The 22,937-nt window shown below is 39.1% G+C and overlaps 1 protein-coding gene across 18 annotated transcripts in view; it reads left to right on the top strand.

Moving 5' to 3' along the window:
- The window catches only part of ZMYM2 (zinc finger MYM-type containing 2), a 96,936-nt gene extending 74,499 nt beyond the window's left edge, over positions 1 to 22,437 (top strand). For all 18 annotated transcript variants that reach the window (XM_030042476.2, XM_030042475.2, XM_030042474.2 and 15 more), the window contains 12 exons: positions 220 to 254; positions 2,034 to 2,163; positions 2,334 to 2,449; positions 3,301 to 3,472; positions 6,310 to 6,417; positions 8,361 to 8,455; positions 9,658 to 9,826; positions 10,739 to 10,890; positions 14,987 to 15,101; positions 16,193 to 16,444; positions 17,525 to 17,645; positions 20,723 to 22,437. In XM_030042476.2, coding sequence (XP_029898336.1) covers positions 220 to 254; positions 2,034 to 2,163; positions 2,334 to 2,449; positions 3,301 to 3,472; positions 6,310 to 6,417; positions 8,361 to 8,455; positions 9,658 to 9,826; positions 10,739 to 10,890; positions 14,987 to 15,101; positions 16,193 to 16,444; positions 17,525 to 17,645; positions 20,723 to 20,915 — 1,658 coding nt within the window. In that variant the 3' untranslated portion in view covers positions 20,916 to 22,437. The remainder of the gene's footprint in view (positions 1 to 219; positions 255 to 2,033; positions 2,164 to 2,333; positions 2,450 to 3,300; positions 3,473 to 6,309; positions 6,418 to 8,360; positions 8,456 to 9,657; positions 9,827 to 10,738; positions 10,891 to 14,986; positions 15,102 to 16,192; positions 16,445 to 17,524; positions 17,646 to 20,722) is intronic.
- The last annotated feature ends 500 nt before the right edge of the window (positions 22,438 to 22,937 follow it).

The raw sequence follows: 22,937 nt of genomic DNA, 5'->3' as shown, positions 1-22,937 counted from the left end.
GATTTAGCATTTGCCTTTGTGTAAGGTTCAGTGCCGGAGTAGCGAGGTGCCTATGAATGAGAAGTCTCGTGTGCAGTTCTTACCTGCGATACAGTACTATCAGTGCTGTTAATTTAATGTTAACCTGATGATAGATGTTGTCTGAGTTGCTTACTGAAATTTGCTTTGATTCTGAAAAAGGGGAAAAAAAATTCTAAAAATGTCTTCTTACATTTTTAGATCAGGGCTGTCAAACCCCCCGAACAAAAATAACAGTAAGTACATATATTTAATGTGTATGAAACACAATTAAATGTATTTAAAATGTGATATCTTTGCAGCTTGAAGGGATGCTCTTAAAAAACCAAAAAATTAGTATCTTTGAATGATATTAAGCTAAATTTGTGGAGGTTTTGAGTCCTTTCCACATCAGTAGTTGAAATTAAATTTTTAAATGGTCATATTTTGTGTTTTCGATGTCTTCTGGGAAACCAAATCATCAGTCATGTAGTTTACATCTGTAGTGCATGAAAGCGTTGCTTAAAAGTTAATACGCAAACTATGCGTATCTTATTCACATGTTTAGACTGAGTAGGTGTATTTATTGAGTGTAGAAAAGGAAGAGAATTTCACTGGTCGATTAGAATATTAAGGTTGTATCTCAGCTTTGAAAGCCTGAAAATAAGGCTTCAGATTCTAAATTATAATTCCCAAGAGTAGAATAATTGGTGCTTAAGGTCTGATTGACTTTGCTGCAGGTGACAGAGTAGGGAAGAGTCATCTTTTGCAGGATCACTGTCTGGGAGGGTGGGGATCATCAGTGGGGCAGCAGCCTTCATTTTGAGTTTCAGTTTTTGTCAGCTTGTCAGAAGTATCAATAATGATTTTTTCATTTAGCTTAGTGTATTTTGTTTGAAACTTAGTTTTGTTTTGATTTGTTTGTCACATGGAAGATCTCGGAACTGCCTGTTCTTCCATGAAAAAATTGACTCACCTTTTCACTGTAAATTGGCTTCTGGAAGATAAATCTTAGATTGAAGTGAAAGTATTTTGATGGCATTATAAAATATATTAATGAAAAACACAGAAAATAAGATTGCTTAGGTAACTAGAGACATCAGACAAGCTAAACTGTCATGTTAAAAACATCTACTATTTTATGTTTAATGATGTTAATTTGGTCCATAAAATTTTAAAGATCATGTAACAGCTATGTGTGATACAATATTTTTTTATATATATTTTAGAAAGTGTATGCCTGTTAAATAAAGTCTACTGCTGTTCTTATGACTTGACTTTCTTTCCATATTTAAAAGCATAGGTGGGGCTAGTCTTACTACCTATGACCAAATAAAAGTGACAGTCTGTTTCTTAAATGGGGTTCTAAAACAGGTGCTAGGGGACAAAAACCATGTCTGGAACAAGAGGTTTTTTACCTGTTGACTGTAAGGATGCAGTTTGAGCATTATGTGATGTTCCCAAGTATTTGCTGTCACTATTGCAGAGCCAGCAGGGGGAGCTCGAAGTTCATAGTTTAGATAATAAAAAATTGTTTCGAGATGTTTTATTTTGAAATACAAGTTAAAAAAAAAAGTGATCTTTGGATTATAGCATAGTTTAACAAGGTTAGACCTTGAGCCAAAAGTTTGTTGTGCTGCTTATAGTGAATTCTTTTTACAGCTAAAATTATTTTCTAAGTTGTAAAATTGCACTTTCATTTAAACAAGAATGTGAAAAAGAATATCTTAAGAATATCTTAAATTAAAAAAAAAGAAGAGAAAAGGAAAATGAGCCAGAAGTTGTTAATCAAAGTGCTAGCCCTGATTGAGCAAAATACAACTATGTTACATTCCTGGCAGTGGCAGCTCATTACTAGAAATGTAGAATAGCTTGCAGTTAAAGAATAATGGTTGGTTCTGTTGTGTTGTGCTGTTGTGAGCTTTCTCTTCAGTATGTCATGTATGAAGTGTATCAACTGATACATTAAATCAAGAACTTTGTGTTGAAATCAGTGTGGTGCAACAGCATGTTCTCTTCTATTTGCTTGTCTGTAGGGCTCAGCACCACCACCTTCTCCAACACCTAACAGAGAAATGAAGAACAAGGCAGTTCTTTGCAAGCCTTTGACAATGACGAAAGCCACATACTGTAAACCTCATATGCAGACAAAATCTTGTCAGACAGGTAACTCTTGAACTGTACTGGAACTACTCATTTCTTTATTGTAGATTTTTTTTATCTGTTACTGTCTTGGAACATATTGGAAATATTCTGATTTTTTTTCCCTAAACTGCAGGTGTAAAATATATTTAAGTACCTGGCAGTGTTTGCCTTTTTCTTTTTTCTTTTAATAGAAGATGATTGGAAAAAAGAGTATGTCCCAGTGCCTATTCCTGTACCTGTCTATGTTCCGGTGCCTATGAACATGTATAGTCAAAATGTTCCTGTTCCTACAATGGTTCCTGTTCCTGTAAGTGAGACTTCAGCTTCATTTTTAAATTGGCATCCATTCACATGCATGTGTGGGACTACTTGTACTGTTGACTGTTCTCATTCTGGTCCATGTAAAGGATTGTAGGATGCTGTGGCACTATTTATTGAAAAAGCATTAGAAATCTGACAGTGACACTTAATTTCCCAATTGTTCTTCAGGACCTATCTGCTTGCTTTCAGTGTGAAAATCGTGTGCTGCTGAACTTTTTAGGAGCAATTCTGAGTGATACTTTTGAGTTTGCTGAATAAACATTAAACAACAAGATTTGTTCTGGTAATGTGGAAACTGAAAGATTGTATTGGGGAGAGGTGGCAGAGTGGGGTAAACAGAAGGAAGAAAAGCAAAAAAAAAAAAAAAGAACCTTGTGCCAGCAAAAGAAAATAACTCTAAGTTAAATTTTTTATCACTTACGTACCAAATCTCATCCAAACAGGGAAGAAAAAACCCTGAACTCCTAAAATTTCTGTGTTTCACAAGCAAGCCACTAAAACAGGATGATGATTTGTCCAAACTGTTACTCTGAAGTTATAGTCGGACATGTTTGAAAGTCCAAAGTCCCTTCTGTTCTTACTTTGACCCACTATATTTTGTCATGTTTAGGTTTTTTCTGTATCCTTTCCTGCTTTCCCTTCTGTTCTCAATCATTTATATTGAATTTTTTAACCTGTCAGCATTTTTTTATTAGCTCACACTGAAGTGATATGTTTCTAATCTCTATTAACTGTGTCTTTTAGAACAGGGGTGTAGAGTTTGTTTCTGTGTTGACTACTGTTGATGCTTTGTTGCACCATTTTTTCTTTTCTAATTATCTCTTCCTATCTGCATAGGTGCCAGTTCCAGTTTTCTTGCCTACTACTCTGGATAGCAGTGAGAAAATCCTTGCAGCAATAGAAGAGCTGAGAGGAAAAGTGCCCTCAAATCCTCTGGAAACTGAGCTACTGAACTTGTCGGGGATGGTACCTGAACATGATGGAAAAGCTGAAGTTTCTGAAGTGGCCAGTGAGTTTCCTGCTGAGTGTTTGACTCTTTGGAGTGCTGGGGTGTATGTGTGGGGGTGTGTGAATCAAGAGCAGGGTTCTTTTTTTTTTTTTTTTTTTTTTTTTTTTTTTATTTTAGGGAAAGATTCTTTGAGTACGACAGTGCTGCTGTTGAGTTCTTAAATTAAGTTGAAATCTTAATTATTTAAATATTTTTAAAGGTCATTTTAGCACATTTGAAATACAGAAAACTTTCTGAAGTCTGTTGTGTGACTTCGGTGTGCTGTACCAGACCTTTGTCTTTAAAAACACAGGCATTCCCTTTGCTTGCACCAGCTCCCTGACTGATGGCAAGCAGTCATCCAGGATTGCACACACATGTTCTCTTCTCAGCATAACTCAAAACAAGCCAAAACCAATCCATTCTTCCTCCCAGAAAAACTCAAGTAAAAAGTTTAGAGAAAGCGGTCTCCGTAGCTGTGTCTTACAGGTGTGAACTCAAGTTTCTCTGAACAAGGTGGGATATGACAGGGTTCTGATCTCTTTGTAGTTACACATTACGACGCAGATTTTATGTTGGTTGTGGGGAAGCGGGGACTGTTAAAACTAAGGGAAACGTACATTTCACAGGTGGAACTGTGGTCAACAAAACCAGGTGACCTAGTGATGCTTTTGCTCTTGATTGAACGTGACCTGCAAGTATCATCTCTTTGAAGGTAGTGATGCCTCAGCTGATAGATCATTGGGGTTGTGATCCTGACATGGCTTGTCATCCCACTAGCTCACCTAAAAGGAGAGAACTGTCTGGGACAACTTTACAGCTGAAGATCAAAAAATCCAACATATCTTGCAATGATATTTTCACAGTGAACATATCTCTTGGCCCCTCTTTCCTGGCTCTTCCTGCCAAAATCCTCAAGTTTCTTCTGTATCTTCCCAGGAGAATTTTGCCTTCTTTTCCCAAAACTGTATTTTAAGGTTTTTCCATGACTCAGGTGAAATTTTGGGTTGTTTTTCAAGCTCTTTCTACAAATGTCTCAAAGGATGTTGATAAATGACACGAACTTATGCTTTGGGCCTGGTATATAGAAGGCCAATGGTGCTGCAGTCCCAGGGGCCTTACTGTTTTCCAAACTGTTGTCATTCCCCAACTAAAGCTGGACATTTCTGGTAGTGCTGCAAGGTTGTCATTTGCAGTTCCTTGCTCTCTTTTGCTAAGTACAGCTAGCTGAACAAGTAAGATGTATGGGATCAGAGCTTGCTTGTTTGCAGAGAACCGGATTTGGAGAAATCTGTCTTCGCCAGTGTATTGGGTTTGTGTGGCAAGGTTTTGGTAGCAGGGAGGTTACAGGGGTGGCTTCTGTGAGAAGCTGCTGGAAGTTTCCCCCATGTCCGACAGAGCCAATGCCAGCCGGCTCTAAGATGGACCTGCCGCTGGCCGGGGCCGAGCCCATCAGCGATAGTGGCAGCGCCTCTGTGATAACATATTTAAGAAGGGAAAAAAGTTGCAGGGGGCACAGAAAGAGCAGCCAGAGAGAGGAGCAAGGACATGTGAGAGAAACAGCCCTGCAGACCCCCAGGTCAGTGCAGAAGGAGAGGGAGGAGATGCTCCAGGCGCCGGAGCAGAGATTCCCCTGCGGCCCGTGGTGAAGACCATGGTGAGGCAGGCTGTCCCCCTGCAGCCCAGGGAGGTCCACGGTGGAGCAGATCTCCACCTGCAGCCCGGGGAGGACCCCACGCCGGAGCAGGGGGATGCCCGAAGGAGGCTGTGACCCCGTGGGAAGCCCACGCTGGAGCAGGCTCCTGGCAGGACCTGTGGCCCCGTGGAGAGAGGAGCCCACGCTGGAGCAGGGTTTCTGGCAGGACTGGTGACCCCGTGGGGGACCCACGCTGGAGCAGTGTGCTCCTGAAGGACTGCACGCCGTGGGAAGGACCCACGCTGGAGCAGTTTGTGGAGGACTGTTTCCTGTGGGAGGGACCCCACGCTGGAGCAAGGGAAGAGTGTGATGAGTCCTGCCCCTGAGGAGGATGAAGCAGCAGAGACGATGTGTGATGAACTGACCACAACCCCCATTCCCCATCCCCCTGTGCTGCTGGGGGGTAGAGGTAGAGAATCCGGGAGTGAAGTTGTGCCTGGGAAGAAGGGAGGGGTGGAGGGAAGGTGTTTTGAGATTTAGTTTTATTCCTCATTACCCTACTCTGGTTGATTAGCAATAAATTGAGTTAATTTTCCCTAAGTTGAGTCTGTTTTGTCTATGATGGTAATTGGTGAGTGGTCTCTCCTGTCCTTATCTTGACCCATGAGCCCTTTGTTATATTTTCTCTCCCCTGTCCAGCTGAGGTGGGGGGGGGCAGTGATAGAACGGCTTTGGTGGGCACCTGGCGTCCAGCCAGGGTCAACCCACCACAGCCAGAAGTTGGACAGAGTTTTTGTTCTCCCTGCCTGCCTGTCTTGTTTGATTTTATAGTATCTCTTTCACAGACTTGAAAGTCTGTTCTATTGCAGGCAGAATCATGTAGAAAAATAGATAGTTAGGTTTGTCAACCTTGTTTGAGTTCTGTGATTGTTTGATGTGATCCACATTTGCCAGTATTTGGTTTTCTATACATGTGCTTGCTGACTCATCTTAATGAAGAAGGACAGATGGGCTAGTAAGTATCTTTTCTGTTCGAAGGAAGTCAGATTGGAGGAGTAAATCTGAGATCTCAAGAACAACAAAACCTAGGATGGTGATGAGCAGAACAAGTAGCTTTAGAACCACTAAGCTTCTAGTGTTCTAAATCTGCCCTGTTTTGACTAATCCATGTGTTCGTTAAAATAAGGAGTTTTTCCGTTTTTTTTTTTTTTTTTTTTAACAGGTGTGATAGTTGAGTCAAATCTACTGAACTCAGAAACAGAGGCACGGACAAGCTTGCCTGATGTTCCATATGAACCAGACCTTGATATTGAAATAGACTTTCCAAGAGGTACTTTGTCTGTCCTTTTAATAAGTATTGTGAAATAGATGTTGTGGGCAACCATGGTACTTTGTTTTATCATCCTTTCAGAGGACCTTTATTTGATTGCAAGGTCCACTTGACTGACTGTTAGGTAAAACTTTGCCATGTCTTTGCAAGACTGGGGACTTCTGAATTAGTTCTTCCATTTCTACATACAATATTTGAAACAGAATGCAAAGAAAGGGGGGAATTAACCTTTCACAAATGAACTTGACTGCATCACTTGGCTTTGGACATAGGTTTAGGAAAGCTATTTTGAAGGCTCAAAGACTCCGATGGTATGCGTCATGGAGAACAATAATGAATGCATTCTTCAGTCACCGGGTATTTCCATGGGAAATGGTAGTTGAGAGCAGAAATGACATAAGGGCAAATTTCCCACTCAAGTTTGTTAGAAAATTGCAAGCTGGTATGCTGCACATCACTTGTGTTACCTTTTAGTATCTTGTTAATGTCCATACCTGTATTTGAAAAAGGTAGCATTATCTGAATTATCAGGAAAATCACTATTTTGAGACCGTTCTTGAAAGAAGGTCTTGGTTGTATGTATTGCAATTTCTACCACTCTACAGAATGCAGGCAACAGTGTCTGTTTCCTTATACCATGTCCTAATCAATCAAAGATCCAAGAAAGCTCTTGGCTGTAGCTAGTGTCTCCTATGCCATAGCTTCTCTTGGACATATAACTCTCATACCTCCCCTGGCTAGCTTCTATATCTGATTTTGAAAGTCTCCTTCTGCTTTGTGCCATAGATATCTGCACTAGATGCCCAGACTGGGTTTTTCAGTTGCTGTATGTCTAATTTAAAGATCAAGTCTAGGGGTTAGTCTGACCTTAGTCTTAGGAAGTTTATTAGCCACATGCATACTAGATTTTTAACCCTCTTTGTAAGTGAGGCTTGGTACGCGAGAAAGAAAAACAAGGGGGGGGGGAATTATCAAAGTGGAACAGTAAATAACAGCAGTTTGTAATAGATATTGCTTACACTGAAGTGCTTCTGAGATAAGATTCTTTGTGGTAGCAAGAGAAGGACTGGTGTTTAGTTTGGGGCAGAGTTCTTAAATCTTTGCATGTGAGTGCTATTTCATCTGGACCGGTTTGAATGGTGTCTTGAGGAGTAAGGTGGTGAAATCAGACTATCAGAAGAGCATTCAGTTTTGAATTAAGCCATTGTCTGATGGCTAAACGAGGGATGAACCATCTTCAGTAAATAAAGGTGGAACTTGCAACATTAAATCCATTCATATGTTGTCTCATTCTGCTGTGTTGCCTGAAATAAGTCCTTCATCCTACCCCTGAAATGTTAAGTAATTAGTATTTTGACATAATACATGTTTACCAAAATTACTGTAATATCCATTATGAGCTAGACCTCCACCACTTGCATAAATATAGACTAAAACCAGTTTCTCTGAAAGAGTTTACGTTCTGATACTTAATGTTTTTAACCAAGTATAATGTGCTATAAAAAAATGTAAAACATGAATGGAAATGATGGAAATACATGAACAAAAGTGCATGTAGTAAGTTAATTTGTGTTTTTTCGACTCAGCTGCTCGTTCTCACCATGACTTAAACTTCTTAATAGCAAAGACTGCCTAGGCAGGAGAAATTGTGTAAGGGTCCATAGAAAGGAATGCTGCCTTAGTGACTTGAGATAGTGCTTGAAAATGTTGAGCATTGTGTCCTTTACAATTTATTTAGAAATAAACATTTTGATAGCTTTACCTTACATTCAAAATAAGAATAGGTTTATTTCCTCTTACCGAAATCCAGTCTTTGGTAATGTTTATACATGTGCTTTTGTGGACCCCTTATGTTAATGCACACTGATATAGTTCATTGTTTTTTTCAAACCATTATTATTCAAAGAATGTTTAGAAATCAGTTTCTGTTAATGTGTTTTCAGCAACTGAGGAGCTTGATACAGAAAATGAGTTTTTGTTACCTCCTGTTTTTGGGGAGGAATACGAGGAACAGCCAAGGCCTCGGTCCAAAAAGAAGGTAATTTTGTCATGCTATTAAAAAATATCAAAAAAGCACAAAATTTAAGTGGGCAAAAATACGCCAGGGTATGGGGTTTTTTTTCCAGTTCTCATAATGCTCTAAAACGTGTTACTGCCTATTCATACCTAATATCCTGTCTTTATGATGTAAATTGATATATTTCAAATAATAAAATTATTTCAGTCCTATGTCTGTTGCAGTTAACTTGGATTTAATAAGAGTGTGATTTCTAAATTCTGATTCCATTTTTGCTTCATGTTGGTAGAACTGTTGATATAATGTGCAAGTGTGTATATACTTACTCTACTCTTAGTAATGCTTTTCTACCTTCTGCTGTGAACAAAGCTGTCTTGGTTTAATTTGATAGTAAATTGGAAGAATGTTGGCATTACCATGGCTTATAATGAAAGCTATAGCATCTCCTATATAAAATAGTTAAAAAAACAATTTTTATTTGCTTGCAATTTTCCCAGATTTTATTTTCAGTCAAAAATCCTAGCTTAGACATTGCAAATAAATTAGCCATACTCTTTTATTTAGAAGGAAACTAACAGGAAATAGATTTTCTGGTGCCTGGCACAAAGCTGAAATGGTTTTGTTGCAATAACTGCAGTAGATATCGCAGCTTTAAAAAAACACCAAACACCCAACTTCTAATAAAACTTTCTAAGAATAGATGTGCCTTTCTAGTTTTAAATTTGGAGTCTAGAGTGTTGGTATTAATCCACTAGACGTTAGCCACATATCCACTGCTGGACATGCTTTCATTTGGGACCAATGCTAGCTTTTCCATCAGTGGGTTCAGTTGAGCCTAAATGTTGACCTTCGGATGTAGATTTGTAGCATCTTTGACTTCCTGCACATTAACACAGTGAAATCCTATAAATATACTGAATTATTTGGTGCATCATGTGTTTGTTGCTTAATACGGTATCACCAATACAGCAACTCCATCAAATACTATTCTGTCTGTGTTAGGAACCAGTTTGAGAGGCGAATTAGAAACGTCTGTCAGCTTAAGTAAATACTGTCCTTAGGAGTATGTTCAACACAGAAGCTACCTACTGAATGAAGCATGTGTTTCTTTACACTGAGCATTCAGTTTGTAGTTTGGCCTGCAGCTTGCATATTCTGCCCAGCTTCTGTGTTCTTGCCGTTAGCGGTTGTCGGCGGTGTTAACCACTGTGTTTCAATGGCAGGGGGTGAAGAGGAAAGCGGTGTCAGAATACCAGTCTCACGATGACAGCTCTGAAAACTCAGAGTGTAGTTTTCCATTCAAATACACGTATGGTGTAAATGCATGGAAGCACTGGGTAAAGTCTCGGTATTTAGACGAAGAGCTTCCCGAATTAGAGGAACTGAAATCAAGTAAGTATTTCTGAAAATCTGGCATCTAGATTCTTATTTGGTAGGGAGAATTGCTGTACTTGTCTGATTTTCAGCTGGAATTTTTAATAGAAGTTTTCCCATGTCCCTAATGCTCCCACAATGACTGGGATTGTTTTACCACAGAGTTGCCAAACTCTCTTTTCTTCCTAGTTTTCCTTACTTGGTTCAAAATGCTAGGTCTCACGCTTCTTGTGCAAGCCAGGACAGCACCTTCCTGGCTCTTCTGACTTTCTGTGACCATTTTGATTTTTTGTTTGCATCCTGTTTTTCCTCGTATTCTAACTCGCCTTGGGGTTCGCCTTTTCTGGACTTCTAAATTGCAAGGGAGGGGCATCCTACTCTTTGTCCTGGAAAGAGATGGTCATCTGAGGCTGGCATTACCTGGCTGTGGAGCTCTGACACGGGGTGGCCTTTGCTGCCACGGAGCCTTGCTGCTCTTTCTGCAGCACTCCTCTGTGTACACGTTCGTACTGTGAGGGAAAACGGGGATCGCTGCTACTCCTGCTGTTCTTCAGCTCCCACGTGCACCTTAGCACCCTTGCGTTACGCTGTTGGATCTTTGGAAACTGCCGTTTCCCCTGAAGGTCTCTCTCTACAGCACTGTCTTCACTTCAGCATCTCGGGCCACTTCTGTGTCATCCTCAGCTGTGCACAACAGTACCTTCGTCAGTGGGTGATGCTGCATTTGGTTAACTAGACTTTACTCTGGTCGCCTTGTTTGTTTTAATACAGACCTAACATTTGAACTACTTAGTACATTTAGACTCGTTCATTGGTTAGTGGAGAGGACATCAAGCCAGTTTCTGGCTTTCCAGTCTAAAAATAGCCCATCTCACCCTCACCGTGTAATAATTCTGTTGTATAATGTAGCATTTTTTCTCTATTTTACAGCAAAGTCTGTGAAATTAAAGGAAGATCTATTATCACATACTTCAGCTGAGTTAAACTATGGGTTGACACATTTTGTCAATGAAATTCGAAGGCCAAATGGAGAGAACTATGCACCTGACAGCATCTATTATCTGTGTCTTGGGATTCAGGAGGTTAGTAGAGGCTGTAGAGATGGGAAGCGGAGCTGCTGATTTGACTGTAACACATTTCAGTGGAAGAATGGAGATAATGTGGATTTATTGGCTAGGAGCTATTCTTAATATAATGGCTGTGATCTGGAACACAGAGAGGCTGCTGTGTAAATCACATTGTAGAAAGCTGTCTGTATAGAAAATGAGTTTGGAGACCCATCCTGAAAACTCAAAATGCAAACTGGTATATTGTAATAATTTTAAGCTTTTAGCTGGGTTAAAGCAAGGAATTTGCAGTCTCAAATGATGTAGTTTTTCCAAATGCTGTGCTTCATTTTGTTTGCTAAAGATGGCTTAATGTAAAAACAGAATGAAACAAGGCATGATCTGTAAATGTTTTACTAATTCAGTAACTTAGCATATAGTGGAAACTAGCTATTTGAAGTGTCCTTTTGGGAGAGTCTAGTTTACTGAATGTTGCAGACTGTGGTCAGTCAGGCTTTTTTGAAGAGTGCAGGAAACTGCCATATTCTGTCTTAAACACATACCCTGCCCCTGAATTGTAATTACCTGGTATTTCGAAGATAAAGGGAGTCACTTTAGATGTATTGTACATGAAGGCAATAACATATCACTACATAATTAGAAAAGCTATTCCACACCTTATCTTTTAAGCAAAGGATGTCTTAATTTTTGGTACATAAGGCAAATCGTAGGTAAAATAAGCAGTGTTCAGAGCTGCTAACACAGAAAATTTAATTGAAGTTAAAAGGCAATAAAAAAAGCGTATGATTTGGAAAGTAAGCTGTTCACAGGCTTTGCAATCCTGCTTAAACTGTTTCATACTTAAGGCAGAGGACTTAAAAAATTTGCTACTTGATACAATCAAAATCTTTTTAAATAAGTAGTACCTCCACTAATTTTTCCATATTGCAACTATGCCAAATTAAGGAGTTAGTTGATATCTTTACCTCATGGTTGAAATTTGAGAAGCGAGCATTCATTGTTTGGCATTTTAGTCAATATTGCTACAAGGCATGTTTCAAATTCAGCTAGCTTTCTGCTTCTGCACTTGCATGATATACTGTCTTTCTGTATCTTTCTGTTGAATTGAACATACTCGTATTAAGGTGATAAACCATACAGAGTGAGGTATGTGTTTATAAAATGGAACTCAGCTATTTTTTTCTTCTTTTCACCTTTCATTGTGCCTTTGACATTGTCTGTTTTGTCTACTGTGAAACCTAGTTATATGTAAAACTATTTTTTTTTTTAGCTCATCAGAACTAAAGTTTTTGTGGCACAGCACAATTATCACGAGCCCTAATACACACACACAACACTGGAACATTAGAGGAACAACTTGTGGTCATTTTACTGTAATTATTGCTTATACTTACTGTCCAGTATTTAATTCGGGTGATGTTAACAGCCCCATTTCATTGGCCCAATTGTGCCACTGCTATTCAGACTGGTAGGAAGATGCACCCTGTTCTGAGGAGTTTGCATTTCACAAAGGCAGACAGCAAGTGAGGAACAGAAACATGTAAGCATGTGAGCTGTCAAGGGTTGCAGCCAACATCTGTGTGCTCATGGCAAATTGTATGTATATGGGTATGTGTTAGCCTTCTGAAGAAGCAGGTTTAAACAAGTTAGCAGTACGCTAAATGCAATGTAGTTGTCACAATGTGCAACAACACTCCATTGCTTTCTAGTATTTTCTTAGTCTTTCTTTCCGTCTGACAACCCTGACATGGGTACTCCTGAAAGAGAATAAATTGTCTGCTACTGCTGAAAACGTACTGGCTCTGTTTAACTTGGAGGGGGCTAAGAGGAGATTAAATGATGCCGTTTAAGGATAAAGTTGTGCCAAAGATCATCAATGTTTCGCTAACTTACTCTAAGTTTCTCTTCAAAGGAAGAGAATGTGGAAGCCATAGGTTAGAAAAAGAGCACTTTGCCTCTCCACCAGAATTACTGCACTCACCGTAGCTAAGTACAGGCTCAGGTTGGAGCTTTTCCTCGTGGGTGTAATATGGTTTGAGCACAGGGGAAGTGCTCAGGAGTCTTCAAGTCTTCAGTTGTTTTTTTGACTTTGTAAAATAACTTTATCTTAAAGGAAGCACTTGGAAAATCAGCAAGTCTGCTTGCTGGTCCCTGAGTCAAATGGTACATTTTCTAAGTTCAGGTTCATTTGCAGCTGAAATTGTTCTGCCTCCAGCCAGAAATGGTTCAATAATGGTTCTGATAACTCTGAAGTACTGATCCTGAAAAATATCACACTTAAAACTAAAGGTTGTTGCATGGTCAGGTGTGCATCTGGCGGAGAAGGTTCATTTAGAAGAAGGTGTTAGCCTGCCTCGCTCCCCTGCTCCATCGTGGCCTTCGTTCTTGGTCCAGTACAGATTGGGGGGTTTGGGGTTTTTGGGGGTTTTTTTTCGTGTGTAATAATGGGGTGGTTTGGGCAAAATTCAGGCAGATGGAGCTTGTCAGGTGTTTGTGTGAAGGTGCTGAGGGCAGTGATTCAGCTGTTCTCCGCTGTGGGACTCGGAGGCATGTCCAGTTCCTTCCCGTTCGTTCACTGTGGTTTCGGTAGAGCTCGTCTCGGGTGGGAACTGCTTATGCTAATCCTGCCCTAGCTGGAGTTTGTAGAGTAGCAGAGCACAGCGTTACGGTGTGGAAAAGAAGGTTTGCAGAAGCGCGTTGGGTATTGTGTAGCAGGGGAGACTGCAACACGACATCATTCTGCTAACGGTCTGGAGTGCATCACAGATTTCTACTGCGGGTGTTAGGGTTTAGGCAAACACTTACTCTGAACCAGGAAACAGAAATATTTTTAGTTGAGTTCTCACAGGCTTATGTGGGAATTGGTTTTGAACCACTTTTCAGTCTTATTTCAGCTTCACTGCCAGCGTTCAGTGCGAGTGTTTAATGCAAACCAGAAAAAAAGAAAATTCATGAAGGAAAAATATGCCAGGGAACAGAGGGGCAAAACCCATGAAACTTAGAGTAAGCTCTATTGTCTGGTTTAGAATTGCTTTATGAAATCAAAATTGATACATGTAGAAACAAGCACAATTTGAGGAATATTGTGCTTTGAAGAATTGGTTAAACATATCATATAAAACAGTTGAAGATACGAAAAATGAAGATATTGTGTTGGAGACTTCTAGGAAGTGTATTCATTCATTTTTTTCTTATTATAAAACTAAGTGTAAAGATAAGGAAGTCAAGATATGCTGAACCGCCTAGTATAAATGAGTGCTGTGTTTAATGTTATTTCAAGTATGTGTACAGAAATAGATGCTATTTCCAGAAGTGAGTACATTTTTTGTGTCTGTCACTTTTATTGTATTCACTAACAACAGGCTTGTTCACACCAAGATAACACTGAAGTGGAAAATTTAAGAAGCCAATCCTCCATTTCTTGGAAATGTCTCCAGAGAGGATAATGTCAAATACTAGTGTAGCCCTCAGCCATTAATTCTTGGTAAAGGTTCAAAAGAGTTTCTGTCTGTAAGGTCAAGAGTGTTAAGATAATTAGATTACAGAATAGGCAGGTGCCTTGCACCATCCTATCATTTTTCTTGCACTGCTGCATATCATTACCAGAAATGTATGGGGTTTTTTTTTGCTCCCACTTCTGTGTTGAAGATGCTTTTGTCACTGTCCAGAGTTCACGTTTAAAATGGCAGATTCTTGCTAAATGTTTTTTTTCTTTGAAGACCTAGGTGGATGAAAAGATAAATTAGTTTGGGCGGGGTTTTTTTGGAAGGGGGGGGGGGTTGTTTGGGTTTTGGTTTTTTTTTCGGGTTTTTTTTTTTTTTTTTTTTAAATGACTCCCCATTCACTGATACTATGTTGCATACAGGAAATTTTAGAGAAAAATGTTAAGAGTTGTAATTAATCTATGACTCATATCCTGTTAGAAATTTACAACATATGTTACATTGGAGGTAACTTTTAACTGCTAAATATTGGAAAAGTGTCATTGCTTTATTTTTAGATACATTTTTTTTTTTATAAAAGTGCAAGCACTGTACTGAAAAAGAACTCTATAGCACAGTATTTATTCTAATCTGGAATTGTAAATATTGTGTCTCTCTCTTTTCTGTAGTATTTATATGGAAGTAATCGAAAAGACAACATATTTATTGATCCAATCTATCAGACGTTTGAACAGGAATTAAATAAAATCCTTAGAAGTTGGCAACCAAGCATACTTCCAGATGGTAATTTTCTTTTTGTCATGTATGTTTTTCATCTCTTAATAGTTCTGTACTCTTAAGCATGTAGATATATGCAAACATTTTATGCATCGTGGTAGTAATTGATTAAAAATCATAAAGGTATCATCTAAGAGTTCAGTTAAGACTGTACCTGTTCTTATTGTCTTTTTTCTTGGTAGTCCATGCTGCAAGAGTTGGTTTTGCTATCGCCTGTTAATCTTAAATTGACTGTCCGTTTTTAGGAGAGGAAGTTAGAATAAGCAGCTGCTCTTTGACCTGTACTTTTTACCTGAGCTGAATTTACTTTTTGCATGTTTTTTTTCCGGATGGGAAGCAGACAGGCAGGCACTGGGTTATGTATGGGTAGGGCTAATAAGCTATGTATTTTGGTCTTTCTCGGCTGGATTGGGAGGATTCTCTGCTATGGGCCTTCTGCTCAGGAGGATTGTCAGTTCATGGAGAAAACAGGAATATTCCCCAGCGCATCGATGTTGGTGCTGAACTGCAGAATCCACTGTTCTTCCATCTTTCTCACAATCCTCTCTTGAGCAAGGGTTTGTCCTTACCAGGCCCTTTCCTCTCTCTTCTTGATACTGGCTTTTCTCTGTATGGCGGTGGAGAGCCTCTGTGTAGGGCCCTTCCTATACCCTGGTATGGTCCAGGAGTGCTTTCCAAATGAGATACCCATTAGTAATAATAAAGAAGGTGGTATAGCTATTTGGATGCCTTGCTTGAGCAGAATAAAATGAACTCCAAAATAATACTTTTTATGAAGGGATTAAGATTAGCCCCTTCAACATTTGTTTTTATGTACTAACATGAGGGAGCTGCATGTAAGCAATGCTGTTGTAATTAAACAGAAATGCGTTCTGTGGGAAATTGCCTATACCGATATTTCCCATTGACTGTCTCTTCCTGAAACAGTGAGTGTCTGTGTCTTTAAGAAGAGGTTTGGGGCATGTGGATATATGCGTGTTAGAGGCTTCTGTCATAAGCATTTTGTTAAAATTTACAGTAAACAAACTTGGTTCTTTTGCACCTGGATAGTTTATGGGCTAATCTATTGTATTTTCTCTAATATTCTTTTTCTGAAGGATCAATATTCTCTCGAGTTGAAGAAGATTACCTTTGGAGGATTAAACAGCTAGGATCACATTCACCGGTTGCTCTTCTGAATACTCTGTTCTACTTTAACACTAAATATTTTGGCCTGAAAACAGTGGAGCAGCACTTAAGACTTTCTTTTGGCACTGTTTTTAGACAGTGGAAAAAAAATCCTCTAACAATGGAAAGCAAAGCTTGTCTTCGATATCAGGTGTCTTCCCTGTGCAGAGCTGATAGTGAAGGTACTATGGCAGTTCCAAAATAAGTATTGGAGGGGCATCCACATTGCACTCCTCTGAGGGACGTCTGGGCACCTTGCCAAGGGCCGGAGGTCTGCCTTTGCATAAAGTTTAGCAGCTCTCGGCTCCTGGATCTTTAATTGGAGTGTGTGGTCAGTGGAGACTGCAGGGTCTCTGCCTTAAATGATCCCTTTTGTTGTCCCACAAGTGGGGTTCGATACTCGGTATGCAATAAGCCAGTCTTACTCACAGAGCCAAGGTATTCATTTATTTCATGTTTGTGCAAAGACAGGTGCTAGGTGATGATTCCACAAAGCTAGCACACCATACTGAAGAACTACAATGTATTTATCTTGTTACGTGATTAGTAAAAACCCACCTAAATTTACGTTCGTTGGTTGGTAGTCACCATCTTATCTACTATTGGTTAGTTATATTCAAATAGCCCCACTTGCTATGTCAGTTTGCAAGCATGCTCCTTGCAGGTGTGGAGGGGCAAGTCTTTCCAGTCTTGAATTGAGTCGGAGGTCATGATCTCCCCCTGCCGCCTTTACATTTCCCCCAGGTCTTGCTTCTTTGGCAATCACCCGGCCTTCGGTGCCTTCTGGACCAGAATGTTTCCTTTTTATCAGTCTTTAGTTCCTTCTTCAAGGGTATAGTCATTAGCAAAACATTCATCGTTTATACAAAGTAACCAGGCCTAGACAATGAAGCTACTGATGAATGGTCATCCTAAATCAAGCAGTGTCACTATGACCTAGGCATTAACCAACATATGGCTTTACTTAATCTGTGTTTTAGCTAAAGTGGGATTGCAAAGTCGTCAGACAACTGCATTTCTGTATAAAATAGTCTTAATGCTAAACTATATCAATTACCCGGACTACACTTTGAGCCCACTGGTCTCCACGCGAAATGCTGTGACTTTGTTGTGGCTGTGGGTTGCGTTTCCAGTTTGCAGATATGCATAGTTGTGGTGACTGCATTGCGGTACTTGGTGGGCTGCCCACTCTGGGAAGTTTACTGAAAAATGTAAAATAACTTCAAGTTATAGCTTAGATGTTGTTGATTTTCTTCTTAAAGATAAAATTACTACTGGAAAAAGGAAACATGAAGATGATGAACCAGTATTTGAACAAATTGAAAACACGTCTGATCCAGCTAGATGCCCTGTGAAAATGTTTGAGTGCTATCTGTCTAAAAGGTAAGTATAATACGGGGTAATACAGAAGTGGTCTAGAGTAGACCAGGTACAAAAGGGAAATGTTTTGATGCAACATGAAATACAGTCAAGCAAAGGGAATGGATTGAGATGTGAAAAATATCTAAATGAAAGCATTGAAATCTTCTGTTCTGTATCTGGACAAGACATGCAGAAAGTGTGGGAGCAGCAGAGTCCTTCATTTGTTAATTGTGAAGGACTCCATCTGGGAATGACAGTATGATTCAATTTTCTTACCTGGAAAACACCAAGTATCTCTGCAGAGAATTACCAGCAAGGGATCTGGTAGGTTTTGCTACTGAGGGTTTCATTTGTGAGGTCCCTCTCTCTTCAGTAAGAATTGGATTGAGACAACGGATTTGCTTCATGTTAAGTCATCAGGAATCTGAAATGTGGATGCTTTTGAGATACCTAGTTTGAAAGCATGTTTCAAATATTTTTGTAGTAGAAAAAAAAATACTGCTGACAGTAACCCAGCATTTAGAAATAGCTTGTTTCCTTCCAATCTGCACAGATATTAATGCACTAAAATGAAAAGCTTATGCAACTGTTAAAAAAAAAATTAATTTAGCAGCTAAGTGTTTTGGAAGTGTGTGAAAACAGGTTTTTGTGGGAAATATTTTAATTGGAACAGCCATTCGAGCGCTGATTTTAAGGTAGATTTTATGTAACTCTAAGTGAAATATAGGCAAGTGATACTAAAGAAATAAAATTACATTGTATCTACAACACATTAAGTCAAATGAAGTGTGAGACCGAACATGTGTTAGGAAACAGCATCTTACTCTTAAAGGTGAAGAAAGAGCTTATGCACAACGTAGGCAGAAGTGCAAGTATGTGATGTTACAGGAAGATACAAGTGAAGAGTAACTTGTGGTCTGTTAATGCAAGCACCTGTTTTTCATAAATTCAGTTAGTTCTGATTGTTGCAGTGGGGGGGTGGTTTGCCTTCACACTATCTACTGTCATGGTTTGGAGAGGGTGTATTGTTAAAAAGTTGAAGATGGATTTTTTGAACTGAGTTACACAGCCAGTAGTCGAGGAGAGAATGAATATTTTCTTTATCTGTAGAAACATCTCAACTTCGGGGAAAAGAATGCACATAACCCCATTTGGAGCATTGTTTATGGTGTGGTTTCAAGTCCTGCTGTCTTACAGATACTGGTCAGGGTTGCTAACTAGAGCAGCAGGCTGCTTCTCCTGGTTCCACTTCTAATAGCATATTCCTTGTGTCTTTGATGAAATAATTTTAATAAAATATTTAACACTTTAAAAGCTATTGTAAAATTTAAGGTAATTTTGTAATTTAAGGTAATATTGTAAAACTATTGGAAAATTTAAGGTAGTGCCAGCTGTTTGAAATATACTTGGCAATCAGTGGTGTTGTGGTTTAACCCCAGCCAGCAACTAAACACCATACAGCTGCTCACTCGCTTCCCCCCCCAGCCAGTGGGGCGGGGAAGAAAATTGGGAAAAGAAGTAGAACTCGTAGGTTGAGATAAGAACAGTCTAATAGAACAGAAAAGAAGATGCTAATAATGATAACACTAATAAAATGACAACAGTAATAATAAAAGGATTGGAATGTACAAGTGATGCAAAATGTAATTGCCCCCCACTGCCCCACCCCCCTGGCCGATTGATGCCCAGTTAGTCCCCAAGCGGCGATCCCCCCCATCCCCACTCCCCCCAGTTTATATACTGGGCATGACATCACATGGTATGGAGTACCCCTTTGGCCAGTTTGGGTCAGCTGTCCTGGCTGTGTCCCCTCCCAACTTCTTGTGCCCCTCCAGCCTTCTGCTCCCTCCAGCTTTCTCGCTGGCTGGGCATGAGAAGCTGAAAAATTGTTGACTTTAGACTAAACACTACTTAGCAACAACTGAAAACATCAGTGTTATCAACATTCTTCTCATACCTAGCTCAAAAACGTAGCACTGTACCAGCTACTAGGAAGAAAATTAACTCTATCCCAGCTGAAACCAGGACAGTGGACAGTTGCAGCTGAAATTTCAGGATCCTCTCATTCACAGCTATGAACACTGTATCATTGCTTGTTCCTATAAAAATACTGGCTTATCAAAAGACTAGGAAGGAGGTTAAAATATTTAAATTATTAGAATATTTTAAACAATCATATTTCGCTTCTTATCTGACTCTTAATCTGATTTATGTGAGAGCAGAACAAGCCAACATGCACCCCAACAGGTGAAGAGCTACACCTGAAATCTTATCGGCCAGTTTGGGAGGATGAGCTGGTAAAAAATTCTTACTTTTACCAAAGAAACATGAAATAAAGTTGACTCCTGAAGTCTGCAGTATTTATGAAGGAGGGAGCATGAGTGAGCACTTGCACGTGCAGAACTGAAAATTATTTTCCGAGACTTGCCTAAATGGACAAAATGCTAGAATTTCCTTAAAGGGGTCTTCTCTAGTGGCTTAGAGGATGTGTCTGAGCCAGATCAAACTCCAAAGTACAGTGGGTCAGGAATTAAGGGATTTTAAGACTTACAATGACCAACCTTTTAAGTAAAATAGGAGGAGAAGGGATTTTAGCTTGTTGTTGTATTTCTGGGCATCTCTCAGAACTACCATCCTTGATTTTCAAGGGAGCCCCAGGCTCTACATTCAGAGATAGCTGCATCAGGCAGTGGTGCAAGCAATTACTGATGTCAGTGTTGGGCCTCTTTGCAAATCTGTCAGTCAGGGGCTCCTAAATAGGTAGAAAGTACTTTCTGGTTTAAGCAAGTCCTGGATCTGCAAATTTTTGAAACCTGGGAGAGTCTGTGGTCTCCTGTATGCTTGCCAAGTCCCAGGCGTCTGCTTTTGGCCGCTGGGAGGATGCGGGACTGCCTGGGCTTGGGCCAGACCTGGCACGGCTCCTTCTGTGAACAAGACCGCATTTCCCCACGTTAATGGTTTTGTTTGTTTGTTTGTTTGTTTTTTGTAACTTGCCCAGGTACAGTAAGAGTTCCGTTTCTGCAGGGTGTTGGAACTGCTAATGTACTGTTTTGTCCTGTGAGGCTGTTTTTCTAACAGCCTGTTTTTTCCCCCTGTAGCCCACAGAATCTGAATCAGAGGACGGACATGTTCTATCTGCAACCAGAGTGCTCTGTCTCCGCGGAGAGTCCCATCTGGTACACTGCCACTTCCCTGGACCGCAGCACTTTGGAAAATATGCTCGTACGGGTTCTTTTAGTAAAAGATATTTATGATAAAGACAATTATGAACTGGATGAAGACATAGATTAAAACAAACTTCCAAAAACCATCAAGAAAACAAACAGCATTAGATATAGTCATGCTGCTAGACCTTTACTATGGAAAACATTTCAAGTTTACCCTTTGTTTTATGAGTTTTGTAGCAGTGTGTACCCTCACCTGGGTATTACCATGTAAATAGTCTGTGAGTGAAAGTTTCCATTATTCTGCGTAGTGGTTTTAGGATCCATAACAAACACATTTCAGATTCTTTTTTTTATTATTTATTTGGTTAGGTATGTTTGTAACTTTTTACATTGCAAAATATGAATGAGAATGTGCCATGTGTAATTTTTTTTTTTCCCCTTGTAGTAAGAGACATCCATATTGCACAACTCTGCTGTTGGAAGCTCCCTTGAAAGGAGGCTCTTTTAATGGGTTCTTAAACCGGATGGTTGTGTATGGGTAGCACTACTAAAGTTTAGAACTTGCTGTGTCTTTCAGACTTTTTAAATAAATTGTAAACTAATAGGTTTTTTACTTTTTAGTTACTGAAGCCTTATAAGGTTATGTAGAGAGATTCCATCTTATGTACCAAAAATAGACAAAAGAGAATGCTGTCAATATTGGTGTACTGTAATGTGAATCTATTCTGGTGAAAACATTTTTTTGTTGCCCTTATTAAAACCTTAGTGTCCTTTCCTTATTTGTGACTCTCTCTCAATTGCCCGTACAAATAAAAAAAAATATATATATATAAATAAATGAATATAAGCTGAAAGCATGTGGTCATCAAGACATGTATTTTGTAAAAAAGAAAACCAAAAACCCCTCAAAAAAAAGGGAAAAAAAGAAAAAGAGAAAAGAAATGTCTGATGACAATGCTGTATAATTCTTTTCCATCTTTACTTTTCTGACCATAAATGCCGGTACCTCATATTACTGTAAATCTGTCCTTTGTAGCCTTAGAAAAAGGGATTTTATGCTGTATTACATAAAGTAATACGGTATGCTAAATTTTTAACTTTTGTTTGTCCTTGTGTTGCTGTATTTAAATACAGTCAATACTTGACTATGGGTGGGAAATTCTTCTGACTAATGCCTCCATTCAAAAGCCATATGAGATGTGAAGTTGCAGAAAGTTGAAAGATAATTTTTTTGAAGAAAAGTCCTTTCATTTGTTCTATATCCTTTCATTGTGCTTACTTTGCATAAGGAGTCTGATTTCCAGGTATAGGTTTAGCTGCTTAAGTTTTGTTACTTGCTCTTGTTTAATTGATGCGAGCAATATGGTGGTTCATGCAATGGTTTTGCTATTGTACTGAAAAAAAATGTAGTAGAATATTCTACTATAAAGTAGTCATAAGTTTGGCTCTCCTAAATGACATTAAGCATCTGTTGAGAGGAATCATCTACTAAAGGGGAAATTTTCTATGTGTATATATTTCCACCTGAGGATTTACTTCTTGCAAGGGCTGCATGGCTTTTTGATTTTCCTTAGCTTAAAAGAATGCACATAAGGATGCATCTTTCTATATAGAGAAATAAAGCTTCAGTTGCTTTGTTTTGTTAAGCAAGTTTATTTAAATTTCTGCTGTTCTTGTGTGTCCGTGAGTATGTATTAACTTTAGATATACCACTATTTCAAAAGGAGATGGAGATGTACATGTTTAATTTTTCTTTTTTTTCTCGTGTCTCTACCCTTCCTATGAAATCAAGAAATACTATGCAGCACCAGTGAGTAGATAACTAACAGCTTCAATGCTCTTTTGCTTTTGTGAGTGAATATGTAAGAACTTAGTTCATTAACGCTTGATTTTTTTTCAAGCAACAGCCATAATATGCGCCCATGATACATAGAAGTGATGAAATCAGGAATTGTAATCATGGTTTTGTTCTGGTCTCTCCAGTTGAACACCTGACTTGACTATAAATTAAATTTCACGTATGGGAATCATCATTACTAATTACCTGCCTAAAATGCATCATGTGCTTAACTTGAAATATTTCATTTAAACATAACATTTAAGTGTTTTGATAAATAGCAATAAGGATCACTTGCAGCCCCTTCTC

The sequence above is a fragment of the Aquila chrysaetos genome, chromosome 19 (assembly GCF_900496995.4).
Source record: "Aquila chrysaetos chrysaetos chromosome 19, bAquChr1.4, whole genome shotgun sequence".
Classification (NCBI taxonomy): domain Eukaryota; kingdom Metazoa; phylum Chordata; class Aves; order Accipitriformes; family Accipitridae; genus Aquila; species Aquila chrysaetos.
This window is presented reverse-complemented; position numbering and strand designations above follow the sequence as displayed.